This window comes from Bos taurus, chromosome 5 (genome assembly GCF_002263795.3).
Source record: "Bos taurus isolate L1 Dominette 01449 registration number 42190680 breed Hereford chromosome 5, ARS-UCD2.0, whole genome shotgun sequence".
NCBI classification, from domain to species: Eukaryota; Metazoa; Chordata; class Mammalia; order Artiodactyla; family Bovidae; genus Bos; species Bos taurus.
In genome coordinates, this window is record NC_037332.1 from 27,453,875 (window position 1) to 27,476,556 (window position 22,682).

Sequence of the window (22,682 nt, forward strand, 5' to 3'; positions counted from 1 at the left end):
ACCAGGAGCTTTCTTATCAATTGAAATTTATGGAGGTTGGAGACACAGTCAACAAGACCAGCGGGGATGCTATAAACTGCCCCCTTATAACTGCTTTTGCAGTTACAAAACTGAATCACTTTGCTATACATCTGAAACACTGTAAATCAACTCTACTGCAATTTTTAAAGCATGAAAAAAAACTACTTTTACTGCATCCCAAAGGGTTTGAATCAGCTTATTTTCATTTTCATTCAACTCTAAGAATTTTTTTATTTCCTCTTTGATTTTTCCCATGATCCATTGATTGCTTTTTGTTTAGTAACATATTGTTTAGCCTCCACATGTTTATGCTCATAGCACTATTTCCAAATGCCAAGATATGAAAGTGATCTAAGTGTACATCAACAGATTAATGAATAAAGAAGATGTGGAAGATAAAGAATATATATATACACACACAATGGAATACTACTCAGCCATAAAGAAGAACAGAATTCTGCCATTTGCAGCAATATTTATGGACTTGGAGGACACTATGCTGAAGTGAAATAAGTCAGACAGAGAAAGACAAATACCATACGATACCACTTATATGTGGAATATAAAAAACTCAACAAACTAGTGGCTATGAAAAAAAAAGAAAGAAACTGACTCACACATACAGAAAACAAACCAGTGACCACCAGTGGGAAGAGGCAATATAGCTGCTGGGAAGTGGGAGGTACAAACTATTTCGTGTAAGATAGGCTACAAGGATGTGTTGTACAACGTGAGGAATATAGCCAATATTTTGTCATAAGTGCAAATGCAAAGCAACCTTTTAAAATTGTATAAAAGTTTTCAATTTAAAAAAATGTTAAGACTAACGGGGGAAAATAAACAAGCCCTCTATTCGGTGTAGCCATGGGACTTTCTGATGAAGGATTAAAGATTAGGATCCTTGACCATCAACAGGAGGAGTGGCTGGTCAAGGAGACTTCTGGGATGCTGCTGCTGCTGCTGCTGCTGCTGCTAAGTCACTTCAGTCGTGTCCGACTCTGTGCGACCCCATAGACGGCAGCCCACCAGGCTCCCCCGTCCCTGGGATTCTCCAGGCAAGAACACTGGAGTGGGTTGCCATTTCCTTCTCCAACACATGAAAGTGAAAAGTGAAAGTGAAGTCGCTCAGTCGTGTCCAACTCTTCACTACCCCCTGGGCTGCAGCCTCCCAGGCTCCTCCGTCCATGGGATTTTCCAGGCAAAAGTACTGGAGTGGGTTGCCATTGCCTTCTCCACTTCAGGGATGAGGCGGCTTCAAACAGAGACAAGAGTCAGTGTTTTATGGAGCATCACCGTTTCATAAGTTCCTCAATGTGTCTCAATTTAGTCTTCCCAACAGGACCATAAGCCTGTTAATAAAGAAAAAAGAATGTGTATTGTGCTGCTTTCAAATACTGAGTACTTGTCTCAGGATGGGCACCTTGCTGGCATTTCCTTCACAAACATGTGATTATATCAGGAGAGAAGACTCTGTTGAGTTGGCTCAGCATCTGCATGTCCTTGGCATTACAAAATCCATTTTCCCATGAATAGTCATCACAAACCCCACTTTACAGACACTCAAATTGAGGCCTGGAGATGTTTCATGACTGGGCCCATGTCTCACCTTTAGGCAGTGGGAGGGCTGGGATTCAAACCCATCTTCCTATTCTTGCAGCTTCTCTCCACATAGGCAGAGGACCTGACCTTAAGGGTCACGTTACACTGGAGTGGACAGGACATATGTGCTCACACGAACACACACTCACACCCCAGAATGTCAGTGTGACCCGCACAATACAGATGGCAGCTTTAGAGTAAAGCAAAGGGGCCATGAAAATGGGGTGGATTCCTGAGAAAGATGGGTGGAGAGCAGGATTTTCAAGATCTGGAGGGACTGCTTGGGCCAGGGTTGGGGTTGGGAGAGGGGGCTCTGAGAGTTAATAGCCGAGAAAGAGTTCAGGAGTAAGACGCACACCTAAGGGTAAGAAGGAACAGGGAACAGTGAACCACCATCACTGGGGCTGACACAAGATGTTTGCACAGGAGGGAGTTGGTCCCAGGCCCAAGAGAGCGGTTTGGAAATGAGGCAGTGTTTTCTGAGTCCATTTTAAAATGCATGATTAGGACATGACTGAAGGCAATTAACGTGCTTCTCATTCGTCTGCTGATCAAGTTGCAACTGGAAAGGAGTTTCCATGTGGGGGAGGGATGCCAGGGAACAAGCGCGTGGCTTTTACGCCTTTTTCGGAGGGGAGCTGAGTGTGGGCTCAGGGTTGGTGGATGCCGAGAAAATGCCATCAGAGGCCTGCAGGAGCGTGCCCCGCCCCCCTCCCGGAGCCCATAAAAGCCCAGGGGGCCGGGGCACCCCAGACGCCCTGTCTTCTCCATCCCCCTCCACACGTACCCACAGCAGGAGCGCTCCTCACCGGCCTCTCCCAGACACCATGTCCAGACAGTCCACTATCACCTTCCAGACCAGCAGCCGCAGGGGTTTCAGCACAGCCTCAGCCACCACCCCAGCCACCAGCCGCTCTCGCTTCAGCTCCGCGTCCGTGACCCACTCCCCGGCGGGCAGTGGAGGACTGGGAAGGATCAGCGGCTTCGGCAGCCGTAGCCTCTACAACCTGGGGGGAACCAAGCGGGTCTCCATCAGTGGGTGTGGCAGCAACTTCCGAAGTGGCTTTGGTGGAAGGGCCAGCAGCGGGTTTGGGGTCAGCGGTGGATTCGGCTATGGGGGTGGAATTGGAGGGGGCCACGGGGGTTGCGGCTTCTCTGTCTGTCCCCCTGGAGGCATCCAAGAGGTCACCGTCAACCAGAGTCTCCTGACTCCCCTCAACCTGCAAATCGACCCCAACATCCAACGGGTGCGGAAAGAGGAGCGGGAGCAGATCAAGACCCTCAACAACAAGTTCGCCTCCTTCATCGACAAGGTGAGTTGGGAGCTGCCTCTGGTCCACGGGGTTGGGTGCCAAGAACTCTTGGGGAGGCCCCAGTCCAGAGAGCAGCCATGGCCCAACAGCTTCTCTGCGGGAAAGCACATTCACTCAGCAAGCACCCCTCAGGGGCAGAAGTATTTGCAGGTGGGGCCAGCTTGCCCCACAGGACTTGTGGGTATTTCCCTTCATTCTCCTTGGGAGCCATGCTGGCTGGTTCAGTCAACACAGAGGAAAATGTGAAGTTCTTAAGTTCCCTGAGAAAACCAACCTAACCCAGAGCAGGGCTGGTAGAGACACCCTAAGAATGGCGGCTCCCCATCAAGGAGCCACTACACTAGTTCTCTGGAGCCCCAGAGAATGTCAGGGTAACTTGATGGGCTTTTCCATTTCGACAGGGGTTGTCAGTTATATCATTGGCAGACGGGTATCAGGTGGAAAGTACTTTTCCTCTCCTATATTCATTCGGGTGGTGTCTGGCTCTGCCTCCCCAGTTTCTCCAGAATTTCTTCTCTTCTTCTCCCATCCAGGTGCGGTTCTTAGAGCAGCAGAACAAGGTCCTGGAGACCAAATGGAGCCTCCTGCAGGAGCAGGGCACCAGGACTGTGAGGCAGAGCCTGGAGCCCTTCTTCGAAGCCTACATCACCGACCTCCGGCGGCAGTTGGACAGCATCACCACCGAGCGAGGCAGGCTGGATGCTGAACTGAGAACCATGCAGGATGTCGTGGAGGATTTCAAAGTCAGGTGAGAGTGAGAGACCCTTCTGATCACATGCAGTCATCCCAAAACTCCTCTTGATGAGGGCCAGAGGAGAACAAAGGAGCAGATGCCCGTGTCAGAGAGTTTTGGACCTGTGGTCATGATCTCATGAGAAGAAGAGAGCAAGGTATAGAGTAACAAAGGGACTCTCATCTCATGCATCACTACCAACAAGAAGCTGACTCTTATATGTGTCCATGGCTGCAAAGGGACATCTGTGTCATCTAACAAAACATTATAGTTCTGAAAGCAATATACTATTTTACAGTTTATTATTTAATTACACTGGACATGGGCTCTATTATTGAGATGCCTGCATTGCCAAGGTGTACCCTAGAGTATGAACCAGGCAATCTGATCCTCCTGAGGGAGTCAATTTTGACTTGCCATCACCCAGGCTGCAACAGGTGAGGTATCCAACAGAAAAGATGGTCCTCGCCAACCCCTTAGGTGGCTCACCCTTGGTTTCTATTTTAAAGCAATACCTACTTACTAAGAAAAACACACTATTTAAATGGCTACCCTGAGGTTCAGTGGAAATACATCAAAATCGACCGAAGCAGTGTCCTGAACAAAGTTTATCCCACAGTTCCAGCAGGCACTTAAGACAGCAAAAAGTTTTTCAAGATTGAAATTGTGCATCTCTACGAGGATGGAGTTGCATAAATATGTTTTACTATCCCTGTCAGCTCCATGCCCACTTTCCAGTCTTACAAAAGCAAAAAAAGGAAAAAGAAACTGGCAGAAGAAATTATTCTCCTTTTATAGGGGGAGAAATAGAGGTTAAGTGAATCACCTGAAGTCACACAGAGGTCTCTTGCTACACAAGTAGTCCACCCCAGCCTGAGAAGAGTTCAATCAAACCCTCACTCACCGCTCGCCCCCTCTCCTCTGTACTTACAGGTATGAGGATGAAATTAACAAGCGCACAGCTGCTGAGAATGAGTTTGTGGCTCTAAAGAAGGTGAGTGGAAATGTCTCTCAGGGGAGAAGATTCAAAACCAAATCTGGGAGTGTGGGGTGACAGACCCTTGGGCCACCCAAGAAAAGTGACTTCAGCCCTTGGAATATCTAGAGAGCTCAAACCTGCCAAAATTCTCCCTCCATGTTTATGGCTCCAATGACCTTGCTGGTTTTCTGTTAGCCCAGGAGATTCAAGCCACAGTTCCCAGCAATTACCCATCCCCAGCCCCAAACCCCAGATACAGTTTGCTAAAATCCAAACTAGAAGGGTCAGGGAGTCTACCCAGCTTCTTCTGGGCTTGTTGCCTGGGGCCAGGGTCTCAGAGGAGCATCTTGTGCTGTCCTTTCAGGATGTGGATGCTGCCTACTTGAACAAGGTAGACCTGGAGGCCAAGGCCAACTCTCTGACCGATGAGATCAACTTCCTCCAGATGCTCTTTGAGGCAGTAAGATCATGCATGTGTTTGTCCCCCTCTATGTCTAAAGCCTGACAGAGAAGGATGTTGCAGAGTGTTATCCATATAGTGTCTCTCCCTGGGATGGAGGGTTGGAGAGGTCATGGAGATTGGGAAGAATTGCTTGAAATCCTGCCACACTTAACCCCACCCCAGCTCTGAGTATTCTCCCTGCAATCCCATGGCCGAGCAAGGAGCAAGTGTTGATTCCTAAACTCGCATGTCACTGGGTAACATCCCCAAGGAATCAAGACCCATCTCTCTCTTCCCCGTCTCAGAGAAATTCAGAAAGCAAGCTGCCTCTCAGCCCATTGGTCAGGGTGCTTCCTGGCCCCTGAAGATGCCTCTTTCTGGGCATCTCCACTCTGATGGCAGACACCTGGGCCTGTGGAAGGGGACAGAGAGGTAGAGAGCAATGAAGTCACACTGTGTGGCGGGGAGGGGTCCTAAAAATCACCCCATCCTGAAGAAACCTTTAATGCTGGCATATGAATCACATATGTCATATTCAACGTGATCTAATTTGGATTCAGAGAACACTTGCTAATCCTTCATATTCAGAGAAAAAGCACAGAGGGGAGCTTTGAGAATGGATACTGAGGACACACTCCCATTCCACTGATCTATGACCCAGAAACTCCTCAGGGGTCGGCTGGCATAGCAAGAGCTGGGCACTCCCTGCTGGGGATGCCAAAGAAGGATTCCTGACTTAGATGGGTGGTCAATTGCATAATTTCGAGACTCCTTCTTTTTTTGTGGCGGTGACGCTGAGTTAACTGGCTCTGCAGGAATTGTGTCAGATGCAGACGCGGGTCAGCGACACATCCGTGGTCCTGTCCATGGACAACAACCGCAGCTTGGACCTGGATAGTATCATTGCTGAGGTCAAAGCTCAGTACGAGGAGATCGCCAACCGCAGCCGGGCGGAGGCTGAGTCCTGGTACCAGACCAAGGTGAGCATGGGCACCTCCGTGATAGGTTGTGGGTCTAGTGTTCTCTGAAGCCTTAGATCATTGTTTAACTACTAGCCACAAGCCTCAGGAGCCATGTGAGCATTCCCGTTTCTTTCAACTTGGCAGAAGTGTCTTGGAGGCTATGAAAACTTAGCTTGAAATGGATGTGGAAATCCCAATACACACATATGCTGATAAGCGGTCAGGCAATGCTGGATGCTCAGAAGGACAGCCACAGTACCCCCACCACTTACCAACTGACAGGGAGCTGGATGAGACTCAAACAACCAAGAAATGCTCATAAAACTGTTTCCAAAGGGCTTGTTTATTTACAGAACTCCTACTGTATGCCAAGCAAGATTACAAAGTTGTAAATGAACAAAATACAAAAGGAATCCAAGGTCTGGGGAGGGCATGAGATGAGTGAACAGTCATAGAAGGGGAAAAGCACTAATAAAACACTTCCAAGAAGAGGTGGGCTTTAGTCTGTTTTGGAAGTGGTGGGAAACAAAAGATTGCCAAGGAGCAGGGAGGGCCTGAAAGGCTGAGCAAGCAGTCCTGGGGGGTTGGGGGGCAGAAATGAGCACTTTGCTGAACAAGAGAGCTTGCCCTGGGAAGAGGGAGGTTGGCATGACTGCAGAGAACTATTGTCCAAAGGTGCAGATGGACAGAAGGTTTGGGTTTGGAAGGGTGTAGCAGCCTGAATGGTCCAACCCATGAGATCAGTTATCGGCCAAATGCAGATGCTTTTCCAGGGCAGCTGCTCACCTACAAGCTGGCTCTCATCCCTTGCCTCGGTCTTTGCACTGCCTTAGTCGCTGCCACTGCAAGTGGTAGAAAAGAAGCAGGTGTCAGGTGCCGGGGTACAAGAGTGGAGGTAGCTCCTTGGTAGTGAGTGGAGGTGGGATGCACTTAACTCCAAGTCGGGTGGTTGCAATGTGTAGAGTTGGCGAAGACTGTTGTTGCCTTTAACCATGTGTGTCCAGAAACGAAGAAGCCGAACCATTCAGCACTTTCTAAATTGGACAGATCTTCGCTCAGGCAGGGGCTCTTCTTCCATTGGGCAAGGTGTGAGTTTCCTCCAGTCTGCTGGAGGACACAGGGTGCGTTTGTTTCTCCTAAATGATGGTGTCCTAGACCCGCACCATTAGACAGAGAGCCACCTGAGATGGAGGATTCTGTTACAAAGTCTTCAGAACGGGGTCCTCTATAGCCTGAGCTCCTTCCAATGGTGTTTCTCTGCAGTGCCTCCATTTCCCCAGCATTGGCATCAGGAGGGCCACCAAACTTCATGGTCACAGTTGGTCTTTGACGTATGCCCCATAACCAAGAGCTCCCCAAGGACAGTGCCAAATCATCTCTCCCTCCTCATGCTCTGCATGCTCTGGGGGCTTCATGTACAGGTTGTTTCCCTTGTCTGGAATATTCTCCCCTGAGCCAGTCAATCCTTCCCAGCCTTCAGTGCCCAGTGTCAATATCTCCATCTCTAGAGGGACATCCCTGTCCATTCCCTACCCCATCCCTCACTTCCATATCTAAGTCAGATTCCTTTATCACAGCCCCATAGGACTCAGTTTATTTCCTAAGGGACACTCATCTCAATTTGAAGCTATAAATTCAATAATATGCAGGCTGGTAAGGAAAGGAGTAAACCATGAGTCTTACTGATAACTGCTGGTATCAAATGCCAGCCTGGTTCAATTATTTTCCATCTCAAAACAAAAAAATTGTAGGCAGGAGTCTGATTGTTCTCTTCATGATATTCCCAGAGCCCAGGACATGCCTGGTGAGTAGATGTGGTCAAGTAACAAGCAAGGGGATGGGTGAATGAAGAGTGCATGGATGGGCTTGCTCAGAGCACCGAGGGCCAGGCTGGGCATGCAGGTAGTGCCCAGGCCAGGGTTTGATGGGGTGACTGACTCTGCTCTGGTTCTGTCAGTATGAGGAGCTGCAGGTCACAGCCGGCCAGCACGGTGATGATCTCCGCAACACCAAACAAGAGATCTCCGAGACGAATCGGATGATCCAGAGGCTGAGAGCCGAGATAGACAACGTCAAGAAGCAGGTACATTCTGGCAGGACCCAGAGCTCCCCACACACTTATGTCTTCCGGGTCATTCTGCCTCACTTACAGGACTCCTACCCAAGAAGCACCAGATTTCCAGGGGTTATCAGTAAGGTTCATGGCTTCCTCCTTTCCTTACAGTGTGCCAGCCTGCAAACAGCCATTGCCGATGCAGAACAGCGCGGGGAGCTGGCCCTCAAGGATGCACGGGCCAAGCTGGTGGACCTGGAGGAGGCCCTGCAAAAGTCCAAGCAGGACATGGCCCGGCTGCTGCGCGAGTACCAAGAGCTCATGAACATCAAACTGGCCCTGGATGTGGAGATTGCCACCTACAGGAAGCTGCTAGAGGGCGAGGAGTGCAGGTGAGGGCAGATCACCCATCCCAGCAGCCTGGGCATTCCTAGGGGCTCAGGTTGGACATGACTGAAGGGACTTAGCATGCATGCATGTACGCAGGTTGATACAGGCCCTTCCTTGCCTGGAAAAGGGAGCAAAATGCTGGTAGATCTGGACTCTGACAAAGAATACAGGTGCAGTTTCTTTCCAGGGAAATCATAATCAACAATCCCAAATTTGAGGTGCAACTGCTTTTAGCACCCTATAGAAATCTAGAAGCTGATTGGATCTAGGTAAAATCAAATCAAAGGAGAAATTTGGTCACGCAATGGGTCTGGATATGTAGTATGAATGACTCTGAATTGAGAATAAATTGTCCTAGGATTTGGGCCAACAGGTCTACCACTAACTAGCTACATGCTGCTGCTGCTGCTGCTAAGTTGCTTCAGTCGTGTCCGACTCTGTGCGACCCCATAGACAGCAGCCCACCAGTTTCTGCACTCCCTGGGATTCTCCAGGCAAGAGTACTGGAGTGGCTTGCCATTGCCTTCTCCGAACTAGCTACATAAGCTTAGGAAATTCAGCATCTTCCTCCCACCAATGCTCCCCACTCCCGCTTTCTATGTCTTTAGTGATGGAATAAAGAGGCCAGGTCACATGATCCCCAAAGCACAGTGGGGGCTTTGTACTCCAGTACCACTTGTGTGACCAGCTGTGTGATTTCTCCAGTCCTCATCTGTAAAATGGGACAGGCAGAGTTTCTATCTTCTATGTTATTAAGAGGGCTAAAGTGAGGGGCTACCAGTGAAGTTCTCAGAACAATGGATGGGACACGGCAAATGATTAGCTCCCCCTGATTTTAATGGCCAAAGATGTGGGCTTTGGAGTCAAATTAATTTGGCCTCAAATCCAGCTTTGTGATCATGAGCAAGTTAGTTAACCTCTCTGATCTTCAATTTCCCCATCTGTAAAACCGAGATTGTAATACCTACTTAGGGGTTGTTGAGAGAATTAAGTGGCATAATGTGGGTAATAGGTAGGTAGCCCTTTTCAAGGGCTAGGTCTGCATTTATGATGAATGCCACTTCTGTCCTCAAAATGCTAAAGCAAAACTACTCTAGTTGTTACAACAAGGCTAGGCCGATGATTGCTATTGTTACATTTATGACTCAGACTCCTCTCCACACCTGTAATAACCTCGGTACCTGACAATAGGCCATTGTTGAAAGAGCGATCTTCTTGTTCTATGACAGCCCTGCCTTTCCAGCTGCCTCTAACATATGATTTGCTTTAATTTTCTTAAGGTGTTTATCTCGTTTACACTAAAAATTCTGAGATTACAGATTTGACTCCTATGAACCCCAACTCTGCATTTTTCATTCATTAGATTATTATTATTTTTTTAATACTACTGGTATTTAAATAATTTCAACCTCCATTACTTCTGCAATAAAAATAATTGAAGGCTTTCTCAGTGAATTTAAAACAATTGCACAAATGTCATTTCAAATGACCACAAGTTGCTGGACACCACAGTAACCTTCCTTCTCCCCCCTCCTCCCCATCAGGCTGAGTGGAGAGGGCGTTTCTCCAGTTAATATCTGTGAGTATGACATCCTTTCATGTCATCTGAAATGTATGTGGCTGGGGACTGGGGAGATGGTGGGCATGTCAGAGGGTGCCAGGGATGTATGGGGCATTGGAGGGGATCCTACCTATGGGAGGTTCATTTTGAGAAGGTTTGAGATTCTGAGTTTCTATTAGGAGAGACCTTACAGTCATCGACTTTACCTCTTTGCAAGTGAGAGGGCACCACGAGGGGAGTAACGGGAAGTTTGCGCTCATCCTTCTACATGGGTTGCAGGATCCTCAGGCCACACCCTCCCCTGCCCAGACTGGATCACACTAGAGAGATACTGTCTTCTCTCAAGCATTAGAGAGAGCCTTCGTGCTGGGCACTAGGGCATTGCCAGTTAGGCAGCCTCTTCCAGAACAGTCTGGGAGAAGCCCCACTGCTTGGCTTAACTCTATGGAGTGTAACACAGAAAGCTACCAAGGGGTTTCAAGGCAGTGAGAGTTCTAAGAGGCCTGGCAGTTGGGCGCCACTTCCCAGAAGCAGGAGAGGCGTTCGTTAGCAAGCTTGCACAGCCCGCACTGGTAAGCACAGAAGTCACCGTTTACAGAGCTCAGTGCTGGCATCGTGAGGCCAAGAGACGATTCTTAGAACTTACACTCTGCAAGTGAGTTCAGTTTTCTTGACGTGACAGTCACCTTAGCGATTGATGATATTAACCAATGACTCAATAAGGCAGATCCCTCTGAACCACCCAGAGGTCCTCCTTCCCTAAGGTCCTTGTCCAGTGGCTCCAGAGACCCTCAAAGCTAATTTGGGGACTGGCTGGCATGACGTCTAAAGTTTCCTTTCTTGAAAGCACCTAAAGTCTGTGCTTATTTCCTAAGGTTGCCATAACATAGTACCACAGACTGGGTGGTGAGAAACAACAGAAATATACTGTCTCGTGGTTCTGGAGGCTAGAGATTACAAACAGAGGTGTCAGCAGGGCCGTGTGTCCCTAAGCCTGTAGGGAGGACCTTCCTTGCCTCTTCCTGGCTTCTGGTGGTAGCTGTCCAGCCTTGGTGTTGCTTGCCTCACTCCAGCCTCTGTCTCTATGATCATGTGGCCATTTTGGTGTGTCTGTCTTCACTTGGACATCTTGCCTTGTCTTAAAAGGACACTAATCATAATGGACCAGGGCCCACCTTAATGATTTTATCCTAACCTGATTACAACTACAAGGTCCTATTTCCAAGTAAAGACACTTTACAGGTATTCAACACATTTTGGGGAGCATACAGTTCATCCAATAACAGAGTCTATATTTTATTTCAGCTTTCCTTCAGAAGGGCCCGAAGTAAGGTACTAGATGTTTAAGATGATGGGTGGTTTGAAAGTTAGGGAGAGAGCAGTTCGGGAGGAGAAAAGGACAGAGTTAGCCAGCCAGGGGGTCATCTGTCACTTGGTCTATCAAGAGTATTCCAGCCCTGCCTTGGGATTCAGAGAGCGTGGACTGGAGGGCACAAAGGGAAATGTACCCACAACCAGCTGTGAGCTTCCAGAAGGAAGGGAGACACCAAGACCAGGGAGAGATGGCCACAAAACAGCAGGGGAATCAAAGGGAAGGCAGGCGGGTAAAAGAGCTTCCCAGAGGACGGGCATCCCAGTAAGTTCTGGAAGGAGAAGAGAGGCACCAAGTAGCAGGGGAGAGGCAGGAAGCCATTCGGACTGGGAGGACACCTGGTGCTGTGGGGCAGCTGAAACTAAACTGAGCCACGGGACAGTGAGCTCACGAAGTGGGCAGGAAACTGGAAAGAGGCAAACCACCGGTCCCCACCCCATGGATTTCGGGGAGCTGTCCATGATGCCCCAGGTGTCTTCTCTCCTGCCCTTGGTTCTGACCACATCTCCTCTCTTCCGGCAGCTGTGGTCACCTCCACCGTCTCCAGTGGCTACGGAGGTGGCAGCAGTATTGGCAGTGGAAGCCTGGGCCTCAGTGGGGGCAGCGGCTGCTCCTTCATGACCAGTGGTGGGCACAGCCTGGGCGGCTCCAGCTTCAGCAACAGCAGCAGCCGGGGCCTCGGGGGCAGTGGCTCCAGCTTCAAGTTTGTCTCCACCACGTCCTCCAGCCGGAAGAGCTATAAGCACTAAACACAGTCACCCTGCTCCCTCACCCCTACCCTGAAGCCAGCTCCGCCCGCTCACCTGGCCTGTCTGCACTCATCCCTGCTCACCTAGGTGCTTTTCCTTGTCTCCCGTCCTCGAGGTTCACCTGTGCTGCCAGGAAGCCTGGCATCCTGTCTATATCCCATTCCCCAGCCTAAGCCAGCCTCTGCCCTCCCTCAGTCCCCAGACTGCTCCTAGAACCCACTCTGTGCCAAACCCGCTCTCTTTCAAAATTCACTGTCAGATTGTCTTTCAGAGACTCCCCATCAGCTCTGCCTCCCTCCTCCCTTCCTCCAAATGCAGTCTGTATCTCCCAGACCATCTCAGTGTCAGCCCACCTGTCTCACGATGCTTACGAGCTGCCTGCTGGATGAGAGTGAAGCCTCTCTCTCTTTCCTCCCAGGACCGTGTCTATTAAATGCATGTATAATGTGTCTGGTGTCCAGCCCTCTATTTGGAATGGTGATGGAGCAGAGAGTGATCCTTCTCCCCATCCAAACCTCCTCTCAGCATGGGGTCCTGGCACAGGGAGGGCTCAGCGCATCTGACCTCCCTCCCTTTCCCTCAGAGCTAAGAAGACTGGGCTGAGAAGATGGGAGGGGCAGGAGGGCCAAGCACTGGCCAGATTCCCTCCCTCCCTCCTTCTGCCCACCTACCCCCTCCTCCCATCAGGATGCCTTCTTTGAGAAGCCCAAGCCCCTGGGCGGAAGCTCTGCTCAGACTCCCCACTCTGTATGTCATGCAGGGCAATGCCTTCCCCTCCCCAAACCAGACTGAGTTCCAAGGACACTGACGTAGGGTGGGCAGCCCAGCCCTCTGCCAGCAAAGGGCTGATTGTTTCCTGACAGCTTCCAACTTGCAGATGTGAGCAGGAAAATAACAGGCCAGGAGAGGAGTTAGAAGTCAGCCCTGGGGGCAGTGCTTTCACCCAACAGAAGGGCCATTTAGGCCCATAATTGCAGGCAGCTCCCACATTCCTGAGTGTACAGCCTCTGGAAACCTCCCATCAGACCTCAGCCCCTGGCATCACCCAGAGTTGAGGCAGCCTGAGTGGGCTTGGAGGGATGGGGTCAGTGCTCAGGACCACATTGGTGGGCTCTTGGAACCAGGGATCTCAAACACAGCTGTCCAGGGTGAAAGAGCAAGAAGTTAAATGGAAGGGAAGGAAGGGGCCATGAACTAGGATGAGAAAAGATGAATGTAAAACCAGGGGCTAAAATTTGGAAGGTTTGGAGGGAGAGGATGGAAGGAAGGAGAGAAATGACACTGAGAATATGTCCCTGGTCCTCAGGGTGACCACGGGATGAGACGCTGGGGTGAGGGGTAGAGGGTACAGGAATTCGGAGTGAAATCCTGAATTTGCTCCTTCCCTCGAACAAGCCACCTCGCCATCGGTACGAGAATAGTGATGCAGAGCTGGTGACCTGCAGTCAGACTGCTGGGTCCTAAGTCTCGGAACTACTCTACACCTCAATTGCTTCATGTGCAAAGCAAGAATAATATGAGTTACCCCTTCCTGCTGTGTGAAGTTCAAATGAGAAACAGGTGTAAAGCACTACTTATAATTGCTGCTCCATAAATATTGGCAATTATTATTCTTGTTGTCCAACCTCACAATGAGAATCAAATAACAATGCTTATAACTGACCTGCCTGTGGTCTGGCACAGATGAAATCCTCAATAAAAAAATTTTTCCCTCATAAGTGACCATGATGGGAAGACTGTAATCAAGTGTATGGTTTCAGAGTCCAAGACTCAAGAAAAGGGGAGGAGAAGAAAAGCCATGGGAATATCTGCAGCATATGGCTGAGAACGTGGGATGATTGGGGGTGGGGGGGCTTGGGACCAGGCCTGCCCCAGGTCCCAATTCCCAGGCCTGGTCCTGCCCTGGGTGGGGTGTTCCCTGTGATGATGAGCAGTGCAGGAAGATGGGTCATGGCCAGACATACCATTGAGATGAACTCAACAGAGTGGTCTTTGATCTTCTCTGGCCAAACCCAGTTCTCGAAAGGGATAAAAGTCAAGGAGAGTTGTAGAGAGCTAGACTTGGAAGGCTGTTCATCCCTGTGACAGTTTCACTCCTCTGACCCGCTGACACCGGCTCCCACCATGACCCAACGATCCTCTATCACCATCAAGTCAGGGGGTTCTCGGAACTTCAGTGCTTCCTCAGCCAACCTCCTCCCAGGCTGCAGGCCCAGCTTCAGTTCCATCTCCATGATCCAGAGTGGGAAGAGCTTCGGGGGTGGCTTTGGAGGTGGATTTGGAACCAGGAGCCTCCACAGCTTTGGGGGTAACAAGAGAATCTCCATCAGCAGTGGCTACCGCTCCAACCGGACTGGCTTCGGGGGTGCTGGCTACGGGTTGGGTCTTGGGGGCATAGGGTACAGAGTGGGAGGAGTTGGCAGTGGCTGTGGATTTGGAGGTGGGATGATGTCTGGTGCTGGAGGTATCCATGAGGTCACCGTCAACCAGAGCCTCCTCACCCCCCTTCACCTGGAGATTGATCCGTCCCTCCAGCGGGTACGGAAGGAGGAGAAGGAGCAGATCAAGACCCTTAACAACAAGTTCGCCTCCTTCATCGACAAGGTGAGAGGGCCATGGGGTTCCCGCCAGGAAAGCATGTGGCACCCAGGAGTATCTCAGCTTTCTGTTCTTCTCTGAGGTCCTGGGGGCCAGGGGTGTGGAGGAAGCGGTTTCCTACCTTGTTGAGATGAGAAAAATGTCCATCTTTGGGCACCAGAGCTGTCTGACCCACTGCGAGAATATTGCTCTCTTTTTTTTTTTACACTCATATTATTTTTTTAATATGATATTATACATGTTTTAATGCCATTCTGCCAAATCATCCCCCCACTCCCTCTCCCACAGAGTCCAAAAGACTGTTCTATACATCTGTGTCTCTTTTGCTGTTTCACATACAGGGTTATCGTTACCATCTTTCTAAATTCCATATATATGCGTTAGTATACTGTATTGGTGTTTTTCTTTCTGGCTTACTTCACTCTGTATAATAGGCTCCAGTTTCATCCACCTCATTAGAACTGATTCAAATGTATTCTTTTTAATGGCTGAGTAATACTCCATTGTGTACATGTACCACAGCTTTCTTATCCATTCATCTGCTGATGGACATCTAGGTTGCTTCCATGTCCTGGCTATTATAAACAGTGCTGCGATGAACATTGGGGTACACGTGTCTCTTTCAATTCTGGTTTTCTTGGTGTGTATGCCCAGCAGTGGGATTGCTGGATCATAAGGCAGTTCTATTTCCAGTTTTTTAAGGACTCTCCACACTGTTCTCCATAGTGGCTGTACTAGTTTGCATTCCCACCAACAGTTTATTGTATTGCTCTCTTGATGGATAGCCATGAACATGGCTTAAAATTAGACAGCAAAAGGGATTGGTTCAGAGAGCAGAGGATCAAGAAATGGAAGGTTACAAGTTCAGCTCACAGGCTGAGGTCACTTTTCCCTGCCAGTCAACAGGGGCAAGTCCTGTGGCAACCTCACTATTGATTTGATTGGCAAGGGAGGCACTCAGGGTTTCAGACTTTCCTTTTGGTGAGAGGAAAGCTGTGACTTCAGCCCTGAGTCTCCCCTGCTGTTGGCCTGGAACCCTAGGGGTTTCCCCAGTTCTGGTGTGCACTACTGCCAGTTCACACTGGAGCTAATTGCTTTCATCTGGGAAGAACCAGCTCAAGAATCTAGATCATTCAGGCTCCAATCCTGGATTCTGAAAGAAAAAGTGCTAAACTGAGGGGCAACCAGCTCCTACCGTCAGCTCTCCTGCTGGGAGAATCCCCAACTTCTTAGGTCTCAGTTGGGTTGAACAGATGGACTCCAAGGTCCTCTTGCAGGTCTAACAGGCTATGAAATGCCTCATCATATGGACTCAGACCTTTGAATGTATAAACCTAATCACAGGGACTGCTGAAGCTTTTATCACCCATGTCCTCCACTTGATGTGATGTTTGTTCCAACAGATGGGAGATGTCCAGAAACCCCATTCTGAGGGGAAGGATGTGGGCCCTGCTTTTCCACAGTTCATCTGGAGGGGTCTTGGGGAATGAGGGCATGTGTCTAGGGAGGACTTGGAGCCAGGACGAGGGAAGAGAAAGCAGGAGTGGGACACATTTGTTAAAGACCCTCTGTAGGCACACTGCCGATTCCAAAGCCTTGGAGGCTCTGTTCCTTCATTCTCTGAGGCTGTGTGTCACTCCAGCTGCTCCCAACAGAAGGACTGGTTTAGAGAAAAAGGTTTTACATGTTCCCGAGGCTGTCTCCCAGCCTGAGGAGCAGCTGAGTGCAATTCAGGAAAACCAGATTAGTAGCACAGGACCACAGGAACCTGAGGTCTGAGAGAATAGAGACAAGAAGAGGCTTGTGCAAGGCCACACGGCTCATGAGGGACATGGCTGAAACTGTATCCAGGTCCCCCTAAGGTGACTCCAGAGTGATCTACTCCAGCATTCCTGGATTGTGGTGGCCACTGAGTCCAGATTCTAGATCTAGAGAAATCATGTTGAAAGCAAATGGGTGAATTTTCTGCCAGGAACCTCTTGCCCATTTATTGGGAACCAAAGATCTCACTCAGTAACATGGTAGAGTGTTCTTTTCTTCAGCTATCACACGTCAGCATGGTGTGATGTATTCAGATGGTTTCCTGGCCCTCTGGCCCTCCTGCCTACTCTCACCTCCAAACCCAGCCACTAGCCAGTCTCCCAGCCCCATCACACCAACATGGGCTTGGCCATTTACATCCCAGGCTCCTGCCAGCCTGAGAACAAGGAGGAGGAGCCTGCCACCTGGACTCTGAGATCTTGCAGGGCTCCCCGCTACACTGTCGGGGGTCCTGTATCCCAGAGCCCTCTGCGAGGCAATGGCTGTAAAGACATGCTCATGGGTTCTCACCTCTGGTGGCGGCAGGTGCGGTTCCTGGAGCAGCAGAACAAGGTCCTGGAGACCAAATGGAGCCTCCTGCAGGAGCATAAAGCAACCAGAGCCAACCTCGAGCCCATGTTTGAAGGCTACATCAACAACCTGAGGCGGCAGCTGGACAGCCTGGGGGGAGAGCGCTCGAGGCTGGAGGTGGAGCTGAAGAGCATGCAGGACGTGGTGGAGGACTTCAAGAACAAGTGAGTGGTAGCTCAGCCCTGAGGCTCCAGGGGAGGCCCTGGGCTCTCCTGAAGTGCCCAAGCCAATGGGGAATAGGGCACACACTCAGGACACAGAGGTGGACCCAGGAAAAGAACTGGGACTCTTAGGGACTTCCCTACGGGTCCAGTGGTTAAGACTGTTGCTGCTGCCAAGTCGCTTCAGTCATGTCCCACTCTGTGTACATGCTCCCAATGCAGGGGGCAGGGGTTCGATCCCTGATTGGGAAACTAAGATCTTGCATGCCACACATGTGCTGTGCAGCCAAAAAAAAAAGAATGTTGAGGTTTGGGGGAGGGGCTGGGCTTAGAAATGATAACTTATATGGGCACACAGAGCATGATTCATATAACCCTGCAAATTCTGGAAATGAGGAAAGTGAGGCTCAGAGATAGCAACTGACCCATCCAAGGTTACAGAAGTAGCAACACATTATTAGTGAGGAGCTGAACCCATAGAACCTCATGCTCACATTTGTTCACCTCAATCTGATTGCTGACTTACACAACGTTCATGTTGTGTGTAAGCCCTGGCCAAGGGCTTGTGTGAAGAACAAGGAGGTGTGACTACTGCCTTTTCCCTGGAACCACACACACACTCTGCTAAACATAATGGTATGCTCACATCTAAAGATACAAATAATTTCTTATTTCTACGGTTTTAATGTAGTTTTAATGTTTGTTCTTGGGCCAAACAAATCAGTTTTTGTTACCATTTGTATAAGGTCATGAGAGCCCAGATTTTAGAGTTGCTCTAACATGTTAACCACAAGCCACATGAGACAATTTAAATTAAAATTAAATTCAATTTAAAATTCAAGCCCTCAAGGACACTAGCCACATTTCAAATGCTCAGTCACCGCATATGACTAATGGGTCCCATAATACAGGCAAGTATAGAGCATTTCTATCGAGGCGAAAGTTCTGCTAAACAGTGCTAGAGAACCTAGTCAGGTTGATAATCAGTTTTCTTTAAGATTTTTAAAAATATTTATTTATTTATTTGGCTACATCAGGTCTTAGTTGAGGCATGTGGGATCTAGTTCCCCAGCCAGGGATTGAACCCGGATCCCTCCACACTGGGAGTGTAGAATCTTAGCCACCAGACCACTAGCGAAATCCTCAGATTTACAATCTTGGCTTAATCATTTACTGACTCAATATCTAAAGAAAGCGAAACTCTCTAAGTCCTAGTTCTTTTGTCTGTTAAAGGGGATATTAATAGTACCCACCTCACAGGGAGACTGAGAATATTAAAGCAACACTTGCTTGTAAAGTACTCAATAGGTTATCTAGTGCCTGGTACATAGCAAGCTGTTAACACGTGTTAGCTATTTTTATTATATTGACGACTAAGTACAATGTATGTAGTGATGCAAACATAGACAAGAGAAGCAAGTGCTGACAGATAATTTATAATATCATGCAAATATGGGATAACAGTATTTCAATCCAAGAAGGCTTCCAGGAGGAAGAGACAAAAAACTCAAGGGTGCGAAGAGAAGATGCACACTGGAGGGATATGGGGGATCTGCTGGAGAGTGTGCTGCTGGTTAGAGGACAGCAGTGTTCCTGTGGTAGGTGTCTAAGAGGCCTGTGCAGGGCCACCTGAGGCTTGCCCTCTGACCAGAGGGACCGTGAGCTGGGAAACAGAGAAAGACAATTGCGTGGAGTTGGGTGAAGCAAAGATGACCATGTTTAATGAAAAGACAGTTTTGGGAAACAACAAGGAAAATCAGATTCATTTTCCCAGAGACCTTGGAAGAAGGCACAGGACTGAAGATTCTGTAGACAAAAGGTGCAATAGAAAAGTGGGGGAGAGTCTGGCGGTATCCATCCTGTGGGTTTGTATAGAGCTAACAACAAGCTGACTCGTGGATGGGAAAGAGCCTCTGAGATGTTAAGGGACCTGCCCTGGGTTATTCAGCCAGTAGGGAGAAGGGATGAAGCCGCCTCCACAGCCCAGCCATCCCAAGCCTCCGAGAAGGTGGGATTGGCTGATGCTTAAGAGGTAGGGTGGGGAACGTTACCTAGAGCAGACTTGAGACTTCCTTCCCAGAGATCAGTGGTGGGGGGCGGGGCTACGGAGAGTGGGGTTGCTACTCAGGGGCAAATTGAATGAGAAAACTTGGTGGAGGGGACAAAAGGGAGATCTCTTATTAGCCTAAAGACTCTGCTTCCCAGGCAGCAGGTCAGCAGCTGAGAATGGAACGGTGAGGCAACATGAGGGCGCCATGGGGTGCAGGCGCCGGCCTGGCCCAGACTGCCGCCCCCTACCGATCTCTGTCCCTCCTCTTGGCTTAGGCGAGACCATGGGGTAAAAGGAAGCATTGCGCCCCTTCATGGGACCTCTGAGAATACAGCTATGAGAAAGACCTCAGAAAGAATGAGGGGCAGTTCTGTTTTGTGTTGTTTCAAGTGTGGGTTTTGTTTGGACAGGGCTGGTTGTGCGATGGATTGGGGGTTGGGTAACGTGTGTAATAGGAGAGCAACACTTCAGCAGCGTGCTTTCCAAGTCTGCTCTGATTTCCCACCTACATCCCCACGCTGGACCTCACTCCTAGAAGCCCCGCTCTGAACATCCACCCACTTCCCTCTCCCCACAGGTACGAAGAGGAAATCAACAGGCGCACAGCAGCTGAGAACGAGTTTGTGGTGCTCAAGAAGGTGAGGAGACAGGGGTGCTCTGATCTGACTCCGGGCCCAGGGAACCCCTCCCAGGAGTGACGGCTGCCACATAAGTCTGCGGCCCTGTATACGAGGCTTTATTTAATTTGCATAACCAATCCTGGAAGCACATTTTACTTTAGAAGTGAGAAAAGTCAGGTGTGTGGAGGTTAAATAAGTTGCCCCAGGTTACCCAGATAATCAGAAGTGAGTCAGGATCCAGGACACCCAAGTCCGAGCTATAAATCTTAACCCCAGTCCCCTCTCCAACATGGATCTTATGCAGGGAAAGGAGAAGCAAAACGGGCCCTGTGCTGAGCTGAGTCTGTGAGACCTCAAGTCAGGCTCAGAAATGGGCATAGGATGGGGACCAGCTCCAGAAACTGTGAACCTTTCTGCTCAGTGTGGATGGGCAGAAGGAGGGGGAGATCCAGCCCTGAAGCTAATCCGGAGAGGGAGGAAGAGCGGGAGCAGCAATGTGGGAAGGGGAGGCAGGGACAGAGTGCAGAGAGGAAGGAAGCCTCAGGGAGAAGGTGAGGCCACAGGCAGCAGAGGCCCAAGGGCCCAGGATGATTCAGGCTGTCCTCACTGCATGGAGGTGACATGAGAGGTTTCTCCACGTAGCACCAGCTGATGAGCAGATGGGCGATCCCCAGGAACCTGGTCCACATGCAGTTTGGATCCCCCTGTAAGTTCCACTCTATTCATAGCCTGGGAGAGAGAAATGCTCTTGTCCCCAGGAGCTGAAGGCCTCCAACCTAACTCACAGACAGAGGGGCTGGCTAACCCAAGAAGGGTGGGACTAGAGTGACACATGTTCTGTGCCCAGGACGTGGATGCTGCCTACATGAACAAAGTGGAACTGGAGGCCAAGGTGGAAGCCTTAATGGACGAGATTAACTTCCTGAGGTCTTTCTATGAAGCGGTAAGCATGGCCGGGGGCTCCCCTCCAAAGGGCTGGAGGCTGGGGGCGGCGGCTGAGCACAGAGGCTGCTGGCCCCTTCCCTGGTCACCCCTCTGCTCCTCACCGCATGCCTGAGTTGGAATTGATGGAGTAGATGTTGCTTCCCCTACCAAGGGAGAATGTGAGTTTTCCCAGGGCAGCTGGTGGATCAGATAAGGTGAAAAATTCAAGAATGTTCTGTTGGTCAGACAAAAGAGCTGCCTGTCAGCAAATTACTTGCAGTTTCCATAGAATGATCTGAGCAACCCAGCTCACCCGGCCCAGTTCAGATTTACCTGTTACTTTTCCTATGGCAACTGCAGGATGATGTAATTATGCAGATCAAGTGGCAACTAGTGAACCCTCAGGTGCTTCTAGAAGCACACAAAATATTGAATTGGCTCCCCTGAAGAGGCGTTTTGCTGGGTGCTTCTATAAGCCCAACACAGAGCTCAAGGCTGCAAGATACAGCGCTGGGCAAACGCAATCAAGGCCCTAAGTTCTTGGAGCTTCCAGGAGATGGGTAGCATGGAGAGAAGCAAATAACTACCCCATTTCAGGGGTGATGGAGAAATAGACAACAGGGAGCAGGGGCAGGCAGATGGTGGGTGATAACCTGAAGGAACTGAGGATCCAGAAAAGCCAGAAGGAGGCCCATGTGAGCGGTGTAGAATGAATGAGTGGGGAGCAGCTGAGATGAGGTTAGTGATGTGGAGGTAGGGATACAGAGTGCAGTGTGCATGGCAGGTAGGCCTGGTAACAACAGGTAATCCGCTCATGGGGTTGCATGTGTGTGATGCCCAACACAATCTGGTCATGTTCCAGGAGCAGGAACATGGGCTCTGGGTCTTCAGGTGACTTCAATGACCACCCACTTGGGGGCAAAAAAAGACCCCATCATTTTCTTTGCTTATTCACTTCATTGCTGAAAACCAGGGTGATGTTGGCCCCCAATGCTGAACAGCAATCCTGTGGGCTGAGACTCCCCTAGCTAGGTCAGCTATCAGGAAAAACGATTTTGGAAACGCAAATTACAACCTAACAGCAACAAAAGAATAACTTCTTGAATCAGGAAATGCATGAACCAATTGTTAATAAAGAAAGGAATTAACAATTAATTAACAATTGATATTGTTCTTAAAGATTTGGGCTTTGGATCAGTGATGCTTAAATTTTACAGCTCATTAGAATCTCCTAAAAATCTTGTGAGAACACCAATTCTGATTCAGTAGGTGATACTGTTAGTCTGAGGGTCACATTTTGGGACCCACTGTTTTAGATGATTCTGTAAAGTCATCATTAACAAATTACTTGTGGATTTTCTGCTTCAAAACCCATCTTATACAAGTGTTAGTTGTTCTGTCGTGTCTGACTCTTTGCGACTCCATAGCCATAGCCCACCAGGCTCCTCTGTCCATGGAATTCTCCAGGTAAGAATACTGGAGTGGGTAGCCATTCCCTTCTTCAGAGGATGTTCCCGACCCAGGGATCGAACCCAGGTCTCCTGCCTTTCAGGAGGATTCTTTACCATCCGCGTCACCAGGGAAGCCCCATACAAACAAACGTGAATGCATTTAACGCTCACAGAAATCATGGGAGGCAGTAGTCTCTCTGAGGCTCAGAGGTGCCATCTAACCTGCTTGGCAGATCCTAGGCTTGAATTTTTCAGGTCTTTCTGCTGTTTCCAGGTGGTTTCCGTTTCCCTTCCCCGGGGAGCAGGGAGGAGC

General features: G+C 49.5%; 2 protein-coding genes across 2 annotated transcripts; both read left to right on the top strand.

The window, feature by feature from the left end:
• Positions 1–2,388: 2,388 nt before the first annotated feature.
• Positions 2,389–12,623, top strand: KRT75 (keratin 75). Its single transcript, NM_001076917.1, is given in 9 exon segments — positions 2,389–2,933; positions 3,467–3,681; positions 4,600–4,660; positions 5,010–5,105; positions 5,903–6,067; positions 8,007–8,132; positions 8,274–8,494; positions 10,037–10,071; positions 11,948–12,623. Coding segments are annotated over 9 exon segments (1,632 nt in total). The 5' UTR covers positions 2,389–2,447; the 3' UTR covers positions 12,175–12,623.
• Positions 12,624–14,096: 1,473 nt separating this feature from the next.
• Positions 14,097–15,372, top strand: LOC615589 (keratin-like). The gene has a single exon (NM_001098467.1). The coding sequence runs from the start codon at positions 14,299–14,301 to the stop codon at positions 14,851–14,853; it is 555 nt and encodes a 184-aa protein (NP_001091937.1). The 5' UTR covers positions 14,097–14,298; the 3' UTR covers positions 14,854–15,372.
• Positions 15,373–22,682: the final 7,310 nt, after the last annotated feature.

Bases quoted from the DNA above. Each gene is read 5' to 3' on its own strand.
- LOC615589 (NM_001098467.1), top strand. From the start codon at position 14,299: ATGACCCAACGATCCTCTATCACCATCAAGTCAGGGGGTTCTCGGAAC.